Here is a 14391-nt window from a genome sequence, read left to right on the forward strand (position 1 = left end):
GCTTGGCACGCTGCTCTGACGTCACCTTGCGCAAATGCACGGCGCCACCGCGGATGGCCGCCATGAGGTCTGAGCGCGCCTGCGAGGGGGGCGGGCGGGCGGGGCAAGCGTCCGTGAGCGCCAAGCTCGCGGACGTCGCAGCCGCTCAGGCGGCCGCACGTCGGTGCCGCCCGAGGCCGGCGCCTCCCGCTCCGGCCGCTCCGCAGCCTTCCGCAGCGTCGTGCCGCCGCGAATGGCCGCGAAGAGCGCATCGGCTCCAGAGGCAGCCGGCGGCGGCGGCGCGGCGGCCGCGGCCGCGGCCGGCCGCAGCTTTGCGCCGCCCCGAATGGCCGAGAAGAGCGCGTCGGCGCCCGCAGCTTGCGGAGGCGGAGGCGGCGGCGGCGGCGGCGGCGGCGGCGCTCCCGGCGCAACTGGCGGCGGCGGCGGCGGCGCGAGCGGCGGCGGCGCGAGCGGCGGCGGCGCGAACGGCGGCGGCGCGGGTGGCGGAGGCGCGGGCGGCGTCGTGGCTGCAACCGGTGCACGTGGAGTTGCGGATGGCGGCGGGGGAGCCCGCGGCGGCGGCGGCGGAGGCCGTGCCGTCCCAGTATGGGCCGGGGGCGGCGGTGGCTTTGGCAGCTGTGCCGGCGGCGGTGGCCTAACAGCATTCATTACAGTGATGCGATCGTGTCGGGAGTGGCGTCTGCGAGACTCCCAGCGGCTGCCTCTTTGAGGCTCCGGGCGGCGGCCTCGCAGGTGGCGGCTGGCTGGGCGGGGGCGGCTTGCTGGGCGGCGGCGGCGGCTCGCCCCCCGACAGGGCTGGAGGGCCTAGGGTTAGGGGTAGGGTTAGGGTTAGGGTTAGGCTCGCCCCCCGACAGGGCTGGAGGGCCTAGGGTTAGGGGTAGGGGTAGGGTTAGGGTTAGGCTCGCCCCCCGACAGGGCTGGAGGGCCTAGGGTTAGGGGTAGGGGTAGGGTTAGGGTTAGGCTCGCCCCCCGACAGGGCTGGAGGGCCTAGGGTTAGGGGTAGGGTTAGGGTTAGGGTTAGGCTCGCCCCCCGACAGGGCTGGAGGGCCTAGGGTTAGGGGTAGGGTTAGGGTTAGGGTTAGGCTCGCCCCCCGACAGGGCTGGAGGGCCTAGGGTTAGGGGTAGGGGTAGGGGTAGGCTCGCCCCCCGACAGGGCTGGAGGGCCTCCGAGCGGCGGCGGCGGCGGCTGCTGCGGCGGCGGCGCTGCGCCTCCGCGCGAGAAGGAAGCCGCGCCCGCGGCCGGCAAGCCCATCTGCTCCTCGAAGGTCATGAACTTTTTGCGCTGCACGCGCTTGGCCTTGCGGTCGACGGAAGCAGAGCCGACCTGCGGCGGCCGTCGGGCAAGCTTGACGCGCATGTTGCGTGTGCGTATGCTCGAGGCATCTCTTACGAATCCGATTGTCAGCTGCGGAGGTCGCGCGCGCGTGTGGCCTTGGCACTGGGCGGGCGCGCCTGCGCCGGGCGAGCGCTCCGCCTCGCCGCGCGCCTCGCCTTGCGCTCGTCGAGCAGCCGCCGCCGACGCGCCTGCAGCTCGCGCGCGCGTGTGCGGCGCACATCCTTTCGCAAACCGTTTGTGCGCGCGCGCGGCGGGGAGGGAGCCCGTCCGCCCTCAGCCGCTCTCGACGGGTGTCCGGCCGACAGTGCGGGCGCGAGGAGGCGGGGCGGGCGCAGGTGGAGGGGTTTGGCTGTGCGCCCCACGCCTCCTCCTCGGCAATCCACTGCTTGTGGAAAAAGTGCGGGTCCGAGAAGCCGTCGGCGCAAGACGGAGATATGCCGCACGCCGCGTAGATCTCGCGCAAGTGCACGTCCTCCTCTGCCGGCGGCGGCGCCAGCGCGTCGAGCCGCTGCAGCGCCGGCGGGGGCCGTGCCCGCTCCAAGGCGGCCACGACCCAAGGAGGCCTCGACGCCGCAGAGAAGAGGTGGCCGCTGCCTTCGGCGGGCGCGGCTCGGTAGTCGAGGCCGGTGCCCGCGTCGCACAGCTCCGTCGTCTCCTCGGGCGGCGCCGCAGACAGCGCGTCGTCCACCTACAGCTGGGCGCCCTTTCTGCATCCCGCACCACCTTTTGCATCCCGGAGAGGGGGCGGCGCGGGGGGGAGGTGCGGAGTCGCGCCTGCGCCAGCCGCTCGGTCACCCCGACGAGGCGGCCTCGGAGCGTGCCGAGCTGCTCGGAGCTCCGCGCCACCTGGCAGGTGGTTGAGCGGGTGAGCGATTGTCTGCGCGTGAATGACTGACTGCGGACGACTCGCCACCTCTTCTCCGAGAGAGTCGAATAGGTCCGCCGCGACCGTGGAGAGCTGGCCGAGCTGCGATGGGAGGCGGCACGGGTGCGTGTGTGAGATTCGGTCCGGATCCGCAGAGGCAGCGGCAAGGCGGCCGGCCTGGTTGAGCAGGCCAACCATAGTCGCCATGGAGACGTCGCCCAGAAGCTCCTCTGGCGGCGAGCGGCGAAACAGGGCGTTGGCCCCAGGTGACGACAACGGGTCATTCAGGCTGATGGACATGTAGGCGCTTGGGCGGCCCTCGCTCGCTTGACAGCCTTGCGCGACTTTTCCCTACCGAGAGCGGCTCGCCGACAAAATCGTGAAAAAACCATTCACAGCCTTGTTATTGAGAAGAAAATACGTCCGTGGCGCTGTGCGCTGGTCTGTGAGAGTTCACACAAACACACAACCCCGGACCCAAGACGCACAAGCAAGCACAGACAGTCGAGAAGGGAGAGACAGCAACGACAGTCAGAAGCCAGCGCTGGGTACCAGGAAGGCGAATGCGATGACGGCCTCTATTGTGAGCTCTAGCTAAATTTTTAGCAATACCTTAAAGAGAGGTTAGGGTAAGGTCCGTTAGCGGGAGATCGGCGGGAGCGGCGCACGTTTCGAATTCGGCGGGCGTTTCGAATTTGTCGACGGACCGTTTCAGGTCTCTCTCTGCGCTCCCGTATGAGCGAGGCTGCCGACGCTGCCATGATTGACAATACCAAACAACTCTAACACTCACACGTCATTTGGGGCCTGGAGCCCCTGCACAATGATGTTTATGGTGCCCTGTTCACGCGCGCGCGAGACGTGCAGACAGGGTTGCCAGGTGAGAGCGAATGGCGCGGCGGTTCACGCCTCGCACAACAGAGAGAGAGATGCGCTCTGCATGGTGGGACATAAAAGAGAGCGAGTACTTGGGCGAGTAGGCCGTGCGGTCAACGCTGCCGCGCGCGACTTTGCGCGCGAGGCGGCGCAGCTTGAGAACGGCGGTGGGCGAGAAGCCGCCGCCGAACGTCTCGTGGAGCAGCAGGTCAATACCAAACAACTCTAACACTCACACGTCATTTGGGGCCTGGAGCCCTGTTCACGCGCGCGCGAGACGTGTTGTTTTGCTAATTAGTGAGCTCGATTCACACAACAAATTGGAAGTTGGCAGGGACTGGCGCGCGTCCTCCCATCCCTCCCTTGGGTTGTGTGTTTTCTTTCTTTTTTTTGGCGCGCACTGGCACTAACACAGGTACACCACGCAAAAAGAATTCTGCGTTGGGACTGACTGGCACTACATATACTCGTAACACAAAAACAACACTAACCCTAGCGTCGACCGCACGGCCTACTCGCCCAAGTACTCGCTCTCTTTCATGTCCCACCATGCAGAGCGCATCTCTCTCTCTGTTGTGCGAGGCGTGAACCGCGCCATTCGCTCTCACCTGGCAACCCTGTCTGCACGTCTCGCGCGCGCGTGAACAGGGCACTCTTCCGTTGAAAATCTGTTTTCCACCAACCTTTAATCCAGGGCTCCAGGCCCCAAATGACGTGTGAGTGTTAGAGTTGTTTGGTATTGTTAAAAATCTCTCTCTGTAACACAGGCTTTAAGAATTTTTACTGACTGGCGCTTACTGCCACTGGCACTAACACACAGGCTTGCAAGAAGAATTTTAGGCAGTGCTGATGTGCTGTGTACTGCGCAGTCACACACACACACACACACACACACACACACACACACACACACACACACACACACACACACACACACACACACACACACACACACACACACACACACACACACACACCTTCTTCTTCTTGGTGTGCCGATGTGTGTGCTAGTGTGCGCCAGTCCACGACCTTGTCGTTTCTTTTACGCAGTGCGCGCCAGTCCCGTGCCCAGTGTTGTGCGAGGGAGCTTTGTTGTAAAATTCTTCTAGCACGCGCCAGTTCGCACCTGTGTCGAGCCTGTGTGCTGTGAGAGAGAGTTCGATTGTTTAAATTCTTTTACGCGGAGTTGCGTTGTTCAATAAGCGCCGCCGCGGAAGCGACGGCGTGACTGTCGGCGGTGCGTGTCCCACGGTCTCGTCGCAGATAGCCGCGCAGCGGCTATGTAGGTTATCCGACAACGCGAGGAGAGGAACCGACAAACTCAACCCACCGTGAGGGGGGAACCGTGACTCAATCGTCACCAAACTAACGTTCCGCGCGCGCGCGCTGAAACGAGCGTTTGTCGGACCCTCGCGCTTCTAGGCGCCCGAGTCATGTTCGCGTCAGACGTGTTGTAATGTGTGTGTGTGTGTGTGTGTGAGCGCGTCGGGCCTCTTATTTGGGCGCCGACGCTCGGGGTCGTCTGGCAACGGCACCGGGAGCTCGAGACGCAGCTCTCGGGGCCAGCCAACCCAGGAGTCGATTTTAGGACCAATCTCAATAACAATCTATATCAGCATGAACAACGGGGACTCGGACGCGATGGATAAAGCACGCGAGCCGCGACAGCCGACACGCTGTTCTTTCTCGCGATCGTTTTTCAGCGACAGCCGATAGGTTTTTCTCGGAGAGGTACTGATCATCAAGCGGAGATCCAACCATCATGGCACCCTCATCCGGCAAACATCCCCCTCACAGAGTACAGAGAATGCCTCGCACCAAGTACACGGAATGCCACCTGGGGAAGGTAGCGAGCGCCCCGGGCGTCACCAGAGCAGGATTGAGAACCCGCGCGGCCGCGACAGCGGGCCCGCCGACCAGCTGCTTGAGTCCTCCTCCTCCTCCGCCTCGGCGCGGCCCGAGCGCCGCACGATGTAGTGCGCCAGATAGCCGCCGATCGGGAGGCCCACGACGAAGCCGATGAAGCCGGCCGTCGTGACGAACGGCACGAGGATGGCGGGCACGGGGTCGACGAGCAGCACGATGATGCCCGTGAGGCCGGCGGCCACGGCGGAGCAAAAGGCCAGCGTGAGTGTGAACGCGAGGAAGGCCAGGATGACCCTGCGGCCCGTGGCGCCGCGGGGCGTCGGCGGCGTCGTGGCGTCGGGCCTCGTCGCCAGCAGCTTGAAGAGAGCGTAGTAGGAGCGCTTGGGCAGGCTCACCAGCACCTCGATGAGCAAGCCGGCCGCGAGCAGGAAGACAAGCAGGCGGATAGCGGCGAGCTTGAGCACAGAGTCGACGCCGACCATGTAGTGCAAGCACCACGTCGCGCGCCAGAGGATGGCGAAGATGCCCAGGATGGCGCAGATCATCGGGCCCTGCGCTCCGGTGGCGAGAGAGACGTAGGCGAGGAGGAACGGGCCGATCCCGACAAAGACAGCCCACCGCCACGGGTCGTCATTGTACGGGCAGCCGGTCGCGGCGAGCGCGCCGACGAGCTGCACAGAGGCGGCGGTGGCGAGCAGCAGCCTGTAGGAGCGTGGCAAGTGTCCGCCCGCCAAGGGCTGCTGCGTCGTGCGCGAGTGGCGGCGGATCTGGAGGAGCGACACCGCCGTCATGGCGAGCGTCGTCATCACCGCCGAGCAGAGCACGACGTAGACGGTCTGCGCGCGAGACCGCCAGATGCAAGGGTGCCACAAGGAGAGCCAGACCGCCGCGTCGCCGCCCTCGGCGGACACGCCGCCGGGACAGAACTCCTTGTGGTAGTCGTCGCACGGCACCACGCACACGAGCAGCCGCTGCCCCGCCACGCCGCGAGGGTGCCGGATGCGCAGCCGCGAGCTCCCCACCTGCTCGATGTGCCCAAGGGAGGCGGGCGCGTCCGCCGCACCCGGTGCCGCCTCCTCGGCCGCGAGTCTCCTCGCGCCCGAAGCCGCACCCGCCGCAGCAGCCGTCTGGTCGAGGTACTCGCGCGGCTCCAGCTTCGACACGAGAACGGCAAACCCGTCCGGAAAGTGGAGCGGGGCGGCGAGGTGGACCTCGGTGGTGCGCCCCTCGTCCGAGTCGGCGTCGGCCGCCTCGTACTCGAGGACCATCACTCGCCACCCGGCGCTCCACACCATGAGCAGCGGCCGCCCTGCGACGGCCTGCGCGAACGGCGTGGCGATGACGCGCAGCTTCTCCTCGGCGAGGAGCCCGTCCTTCGGGTAGAGGGAGAAGCCGCCGCCGGACGACGTGTGGTCCTCGAAGTTCTTGTACTGCCAATAGAAGCGCGAGACCAGAAACTCGTCGGCGACGGTGCCGGCGCGCGCAATCTCCGCGAGGCAGGCCGAGCCGTGCCGGTCCGCGCAGTCGGCGCCGGTCGATCCGAGCGAGCCGTACTCGGAGAGCAGCGAGCCGCTGCGCTGCTGCTTGGCCGAGAAGTCCTGCACCGCGAAGAGGTGGCGGTGGTAGATCGCGCACAAGAAGGAGAGGTGCGGAGTCACGTTCGGCGCCCACCAGCAGTACGAGTGCCACGAGAAGGCCTCGCGCGACTCGTCCGGCTCGTCCGGCTCGAGCCGCTCGCCCAAGAAGCCAGACGACCACACGTCCCACATGACCGGCTCGTACGCCACGATGTGCCGCTTATTGACGGCGCGGATGGCGGCGACCACGTGCCGGTAAAAGGGCAGCAGCAGGTCCCTTTCGGCGGCGGGCGAGTTGAACCACCAAGACATGAAGAGGGAGTAGTTACCGGGGTCATTGGTGTCGCCGGGCCACGGCTCGTTCATGAGCTCGAGCGCGAGCACCGCCGGCTCGTCCGCCAGCGCCTCGGCGACGTGGGCCCAGTGCTCCTCGAAGGCGCGTCGGACGCCGCCGCCGTCCGTGTACAGCGCCTGCGCCGTCTTCGTCTGCGAGTTTGTGCTGTAGTACTCGAAAAAGTCGCGGTTCGTGCACTCCTTCAGCTGCGGGTACAGCCCCGCAGCGTCGAGCAACTTGAAAACCTCGGTCGAAGTCTGGGCATCTCCAGCCAGCTCGACGGCGCACCAGTCGCCCCTCTGCCACGCAACGGAGCCGCCAATTCTGCGGATCGCCGGGGGGGTCGGAGGCGTCGGCGAAGGGGGCGATGGCAGAGGCGTTGGCGACGGCAGCGGCGGCGACGGCAGCGGCGGCGACGGCAGCGGCGGCGACGGCAGCGGCGGCGACGGCAGCGGCGGCGACGGCAGCGGCGGCGACGGCAGCGGCGGCGCCGGCAGCGGCGGCGACGGCAGCGGCGGCGACGGCAGCGGCGGCGACGGCAGCGGCACGGGCAGGGGTGCCGCCGCCACGCAGCAGTGATACCCGTCGCAAGCGACTCGCGGGCAGCCTGCCGCCTCATAGTCCGTCATGCAGCAAGCCTGGCCGGGGCCGCAATAGTCATCGCACGGCCCCGCCGCGCCGCCACACCCGTCCCAGCAGTTTGCAGGCTCGCTGGGCGATGTCGCCGGCGGAGGAGGCGGCACCGGAGACGGGAACGGCGGGACAGCGAGAGGCGCTGGTGGTGGCGCAGGCAACGGTGAAGGTGCCGCCGGGACGCAGCAGTGATACCCGTCGCAAGCGACTCGCGGGCAGCCTGCCGCCTCATAGTCCGTCTTGCAGCAAGCCTGGCCGGGGCCGCAATAGTCATCGCACGGCCCCGCCGCGCCGCCACACCCGTCCCAGCAGTTTGCAGGCTCGCTGGGGGGCGGTGATGGCGGAGGAGGCGGCACCGGAGACGGCGGCGACTCCGGAGAAGGGGGCATGGGCGGTGGCGGAGGCAGAGGCTCCGGTCTAGCCGGCGGCTCTGGTGCAGGAACGCAGCAGTGATACCCGTCGCAAGCGACTCGCGGGCAGCCAGCCGCCTCGTAGTCCGTCTTGCAGCAAGCCTGGCCGGGGCCGCAATAGTCATCGCACGGCCCCGCCACGCCGCCACACCCGTCCCAGCAGTTTGCAGGCTCGCTGGGGGGCGGTGATGGCGGCTCGGCGCTGCCGTCTCCCCACGGGTTCCAGCCACGACGGGAGTTGACTTCCTCGGTCCCGATGTCAAAGAATGCCGCCGGCTCCAGACCCAGGAGTGGAGAGGGGAAATCGCCAAAGGGCGGCGGCTGGCTGGTGTTGCGCAGCGCGTCGTCGACGGCCCAGTCGGGCATACCTGCGAGGAGTGGCGCATCGGTCGCACAGGCGGGGCGCGCGAGGCAAACAGTGTGACCCAGCCGCAGGCGGAGCGAGCGCGCCGTTGCCACAAAAGCGGCGCGAGAGCACGTCCGAGTGGAAGTCGATGACAACGTGAATGCCTGGACGAGCGGGCAGCGGCGTAAGGTCTTGTCAGTACGAGCCGATTGAGCACACGAAAAAACGCGGCGGCGGGAGGCGGGCACCATGCTCCTCGCACACCGTCACAATCTCCTGCACCCTCTTGATGTAGCCCGGGTCCGCTACGCCGCGCCGCGCCGGAAAGGTTCCCGCCCAGAGGACGCCTATCGTTGGGAGCAACGCTTCGCTTGGCGTCGGCCGGGCCATGGCGAAGCCGCGCGCGCTGCTGCCGGCACCCAAGCGGATCGCGTTGAACCCCCACGCCGACAGGTTGGCGGCATCGGCCTCGCCGAACGACGTCTCCGCGTCCCATTCGCCCGCGTCGGGAAGGTGCGGCGCCGTCTTGAAGACCACGTTGAGCCCGTGAAAGAGCCGCACACGGCCATCCTCATCAACAAAGTGCGCCGTCGCGGGGTCCGAGCGGATCCACTGCGCCTTTCGGGACGCCTAGGGAACGATGCGACGGTGACGGAGGCTCGCCCTTTTGCATCCACCCCAGCGTGATCCCGCGCCGGCGGGGTGCCAGTGACCACAGCCTTTGGCCGCAGGGCGTACGAGTCGAAGGCAAAGAGGTAGAGGAGCGGAGCGCCCAAGCCGGCGCCGGCGGCGAGGATCAATGCAACGCAGACGTGACCCGTCCGCAGCGTGTTTGACGACGAGGCGGGCGCTGTCTCGGCGGCCCCAGGAGTGGTGAACATAGCGACCCGGCGCCTTTGCGTCGGCACACGACTCCGGCGCGAGACGTGGCGATGTGGCAGCAGCGTTCGCCGTCCTCGGTCCGGCTCCAGCGGCGGCTAGAAGCGGCAAGGCGAGACCTCGCTGCTACTCGAGTACCGAGTACAGTTCAGACTCTGCTCGTTCTCAGGGAGGGGCATAGTCCCGTTCACACCCTCACTTAGGCATGAGCGCCCGAAACTTGAACGGCGGGCGCTTGACGAATCCGAGGGGGGGACGGGGGCAGCAACGGCTGCGGCCCCGAGAGTCGAATTGGCAACTCATAGTTCGAACTGGCGACTCATAATGAAACTTGCCGAAATCGCCCTGTGGGGGCGGCAGCGGCGACCGCCCCGGGGGCGGCAGCGGTGACCGCCCCGGGGAATATGTTTAGCGACTCCCACCCCCAAGGAAGTTCTGATAGACATGTCCAGGACTCTGTGGCTGAAGTAGCGTGTGCGTCGAAGCCACAAGAGGGCTGGCTACGTCAGAGAGTTAGGGGGGGGGGGTTCGCGTATTTTGTTTTCTTAATAGTTCTGGGAGCAAACGATTCCACAGCGTACTGGTCGTGAAGAGGCGCGATGGAAATCGTGGGACGCGAGCTGAGCGGCGGCCGGGTGTCAAAGGTCGCGCGCACAGAGGCATCCCCCCCAGGGCCGCCGGACGGGTCGGTCCCGGCGCTGTTCACAGCGCCGACATCCGTTCACACCCCAAGGGACATCATCAAAGGAGGGGGCATGGCCATGGCCATCTCTCCCTCCTCCTGCCCGCAATCGGCCCGCGGCGCGTGCAAGCCGCAGGGCCCCCACTCCGCGCAGTGTGGTAGCGGCGGGCATAGTCCCAAGGCGGTTCCCGCTGTCGTCAAGGCGGGCTCCGCACCCCCATCTGTCTGCCCTTGGCAAGTCAAGGTGTCTCGGGGCGAGGCGCCTATTGGGGAACCGATCGGCTTTGTGCCAAATGGCACGTTAGAGCTGATCGCGCGGCTTCGGCACCCTCACCCCAACGTGAGGAAGGAGACCGAGGCCGCGCCCTTTGCACTCGAGGCAGTTCACGGCTTGTATTGCCACACCTGCCCAGATGCGTGCCACGGCCCACTGTTCTCGTGCGAGTTCGCAAACTGCAAGTCGGCCATGTGGGCGCTATGCGCCTCATTCATCCGGCTGCTCATCAACGAGCTTGTGAGCCGCGGCGACCCGTGCCGAGAATGCACGTGGGAGGAACTCAACGACATCATCCGAGCCATCAACCCGCGCGACTGCGGATGGACGCCACTTCGGACGGGCGCGTTTGACCCGATGTCGGAAAAAATCGCCTACCTCGCCATGAGCGACGTGGCAAACACGCTGCTATCGCGCGCGGCTTCGCCCTTCTTCCTGGTAGGCGACCTCACGATTGGTCTCCACCTTGTGCTCGACGTCCTCGATGCAAAAACGCTCGACCCCGAGAACTGGACGAGTTCGATCCGCTGGGACGTGGTTAAGTCGCTCGTCAACTATGGCGAGGACGAGCCGAAGAGGGCTTACCTGCAGGGACCGCCCGAGGGCGTTGCCCTCAAGCCGCACCATTTCCAGGGCATTGACGATGTCCTCGCCCCCGCCAATTTCAAGGAAATTTCCGAGGATCTCTTCGACCTCGGAACCTTTGCGATGCCGCCCGAAGGGGGGTCGGCGTGTGCGACTACTGGGTCGTCACCGATTGAAGGGGGGCCATCGCATGCAGCCGGGGCCCCCTTGCCCATGTGCATCGCAAATTGCAGCGAGAATTCTACGAAGGATTCGATAATTGGACAAGGGGGTGTTGCACATCGCTCGCATACTGCCGAGAGCACAGTCGCACGCCGCCCCGCTGCCTCTATGACGCCCTTCATGATCCCCTCGCGCTCGTCCTCGACCGGCTCGACTTTCATGACCGGGGCCGACGACGGGTATCGCGGTGCGCGCGAAGCGCCCAAGCTGCGCTGCCCTGCCGCACCTCCGCCCGCTCCGCGTGCCGCACAGCCAGGGGAACCACCAGCCCAGCCGTCTGGCGCTGACCCACGGCTGGCTGGCGCGCTCGCCACTCACGAGGCTGGGCCTGTGCATGGCACAGGTTACCACCCCACGATTGGTGGCAAGCAGCCGACGCACTATCCCGCTGACACGGGTGACGGGCCGGAACTTGCCCAGCCCGCCCTGGGCAAGGAAGCATGCGCTATCATCGACCTCGACATGCTGAACGCACAGCTGAAGGCGGCCATGACGGACCTCTGGCATGAGCTTCTCCGCAAGGGCGCCGAGGCCGAGCGCGCCACCTCCGTCCTGCGGTGCATCAACACCGAGGTGGCGTGCGGAGACGTGACGCTGCTCTTCTCCATCATCCCAATGTGGGGCATCGTGTCGGCCAACGAGGGACCTGGAGATTTCTCGGTCGGCGACTTCTGCATCGACATGCCACACGTCGAGGTCCTTGTCAACACCCTAGTTAACCGCGCCTTTGGCTCCCTCCGCGAGGCAATCCCCCCCGGAGGCAAGATCGTCATTACGGCGGCGGACGGGATCATGCTTCTCGCGACCGAGACCGAGAACCCGGGCTCCATCGACATCACAAAGGGCAACCCGCTCGCGTACATCTGCGCCGAATTCCGCATGTACGTCGCCCTCTACCTGCGCAAGCTCAACTACATGTCCGTCCGCCCGTGCCGCTCCGAGTCCCTCGGCGGCACCGCCCCGGTCGCTCCGACCTTCAAGCAGACCGCGCGCGGCAAGGTTGGGGAGTTCTACTTCCTCAAGATGTGGTCGATGGGGCTCGAGGAGATCATGAACCGGATCCTTGGCGCCAACTCCACTGGCCTGACTCTCCTCTCCCTGCACGCGGTGCGCGAGGCCGCCTCGAGCTCGGGGTGCGCGCCAAACACGTCACCCTGCAGCATAGTACCGCCACCCACGCAGCCCTCACCTACCCTAGGCACTGAGCACGGCCCAGCGGCGCCGCCCAGCGCGGCACCACTCGGGAGAGGCGGCGACGCTACAGCCGCCGCCCCCATTACCCCCGCCAGCAGCGGGGCCAGGGGACAGGCCCGACACCTGACAGGCTCTGACGCCAGCCAGGCAGAAGTCGGGCTTGGGAATATGGTAGGACTACATGTCGCATTACATGACACTGTCGGGTCACTGTGTGACGCAAATCCATGTGGCAGGACGGCACGTGCTTATTTATGCGAAGGAAAGGCGAAAGGGGGAGAAAAACTAGACACGCACGAAATGTGCTGGGACCGCGTTGAGCAGAGCAGCTCAAACGGGCACGAAGTCGGGCTGCAAAACCGACCACTGATCAACGAGGCGCGGCCTGTGATCCCGGTCATGATGACGCGCATGTTAGCTGAGGGGAAATACGGTGGCGCCTCCGACGCGGACCCCGAGTCCGACCATTGCGGCCCCGTTTTCGGGAGCAACGTAACGGACACTTCCGAGGGTGAGACCAGTCCTGACATGAGGGATGTCACGATGGGCGGACGGGAGGGCCCCTATACCGGACCACATGACCACGCCATCGATTTTACACGCGTTTTTCGGCCGATCACACCGCGGCCTGTCGCGCGACGACGCACGGCATACTCGGATCCGTATGCTGGAGATGACCTCGGAGGTAACCAGGGTTTCTCTGGATTCACGCCCATGACCGAGAGACGCGGAGGCAGCGCCCTCGTGACGAGAGAGGCGACACGGGCGAATGCAGAGGAGCAACGGGCGTGCCCAAGACAAGGGCTCCCGTGCGTGTGGCGCGTACTACGACTACCTCTGGCACATCCTGCACAGGGCATGGAATGCGCTGTGCCACGCCCTCTGGGGCAACTCAATGACGCGCTCTGGGCGCACTCGGGGGGACAGGTGGCTGATCTGTTCACGAAGCCGCTGACGGCGGCTATCTTTCACCCCTTGCGCGCCTTCGTTGTGGCATAACATCGCCGAAGGCTACTGACGCCCTGTGCATGCACATGTGCATGCACGCTCCAACGTGGACACACACCCACGTAGCGGACACACACCTTTGGCCCCGCTCTCGGCTCTACCTCTCGGTCTCGGCCGGCGGGCATGAAACGGCTTTTCGGTCAGGCATCAGGGCGAACACACATGACGCACTATGCATCCGGGTGCGTGCCCTCCGCTCATCTTGCGGATCGCATTCGTCTCGCCTCGCCCCCGTCGAGCGCACGGACGCCCATGCTCGTGCGCGCAACGCGACTTGTCTTTTTGCTCGCGCTCGGGGTAGCCGGCGCCCTGATTGCAGACACGGCGCTGCAAGGCTCTGCCGCCATGGACCCGGAGGGCCTCGAGCGGGATTATGCGACACGGTATCGAGTGTGCCGCCATCTCTGCTGCTGCACGCACCATTTCTCACTCCGGTCTCCCCTTTTTGCAGGCTGCATTTGACTCGCCGCCGTCACAACTCCGTCGCTGCCACAGCAAGCTTCCGGACAAATCACGTGACGATGTTCGGGCGAGGGGCGTCTCTGCTACGACAGGCGCCTGAACTCGCAGGGCCATCTCTCCCCCCGCCAGCGCCCTGGCCACCAGATCCGCTGCTATCATTCCGTCTGCTGCCGAAATTCCTTCTTACTTCGCTGCCACCGCCAGGGCCATCATCTGTGTCGCCACCGCCGCCGTCGATACTTCCAAGCGATGTACAGCCAGCTCAGGCGCCAGGGCACCGGCCAGATCGGCCCGTGCCTGAACGACCCTGGCCACGAATGCATGCCAGCCCCGATGGCCCCTCGGAGAGCGAGACCAGCAGCCGGCGGCGCCGGTTGGCACAGCCCGAACCTCCCGAGCCGTCTCCGCCGCCGCCGCCAGCGCCTTGGTCTCCAGATCCGTCACCCCCGCCCCCGCCTCCACTCTCTCCATCACCGTCCCCGCCACCTCCACCTTCGCCGCCGCCGTCGCCCCCTCCGCCACCGCCGCCGCCGCCACCGCCGCCTGCCCTTCATGATATTGCGCTGGTCAACGTCGTCAGAGTCGACGTCCGAGCTCTCACTGGCGCTGCCGCCGTCGTCGCCCACGTCATCACAATCTCTGTCGCTGCGAGCGCTGCTGAAGAGAGAAGAGTGTGAGACGTCAGCAGGATCGCTGGCCGACAGCGCTCGCAAGAGCTCGCGCCGAGAGCGGCAACGGCGGCTCGGGTCGTCGCGCCGATAGGCGTAGTAGTCGCCGACCGCGCTGCTCTTGTTCACCCTCGCAATCCACTGTACATGGCAACGGCCGCTCACGCGCACCGT

The 14391-nt window shown here is 66.2% G+C and overlaps 2 protein-coding genes across 2 annotated transcripts in view; both read right to left on the reverse strand.

The window, feature by feature from the left end:
- Nucleotides 1-4942: 4942 nt before the first annotated feature.
- Nucleotides 4943-9124, reverse strand: EMIHUDRAFT_225483 (hypothetical protein; the record flags this gene model as incomplete). The annotated part of the gene is made up of 7 exons (XM_005789719.1): nt 4943-7178; nt 7437-7492; nt 7697-7738; nt 7958-8265; nt 8357-8407; nt 8492-8873; nt 8957-9124. The coding sequence occupies 7 exons, from the start codon at nt 9122-9124 to the stop codon at nt 4943-4945; spliced, it is 3243 nt and encodes a 1080-aa protein (XP_005789776.1).
- A 4608-nt stretch (nt 9125-13732) lies between these two features.
- Nucleotides 13733-14391, reverse strand: part of EMIHUDRAFT_225486 (hypothetical protein) — a gene marked incomplete at both ends in the record, with an annotated part of 2596 nt that continues 1937 nt past the window's right edge. Inside the window, 2 exons of the mRNA XM_005789720.1 lie at nt 13733-13856; nt 14122-14194. Of these exons, the coding sequence (XP_005789777.1) occupies nt 13733-13856; nt 14122-14194 (197 nt within the window). The remainder of the gene's footprint in view (nt 13857-14121; nt 14195-14391) is intronic.

Source organism: Emiliania huxleyi, assembly GCF_000372725.1.
Source record: "Emiliania huxleyi CCMP1516 chromosome Unknown EMIHUscaffold_125, whole genome shotgun sequence".
Lineage (NCBI taxonomy): Eukaryota > Haptophyta > Isochrysidales > Noelaerhabdaceae > Emiliania > Emiliania huxleyi.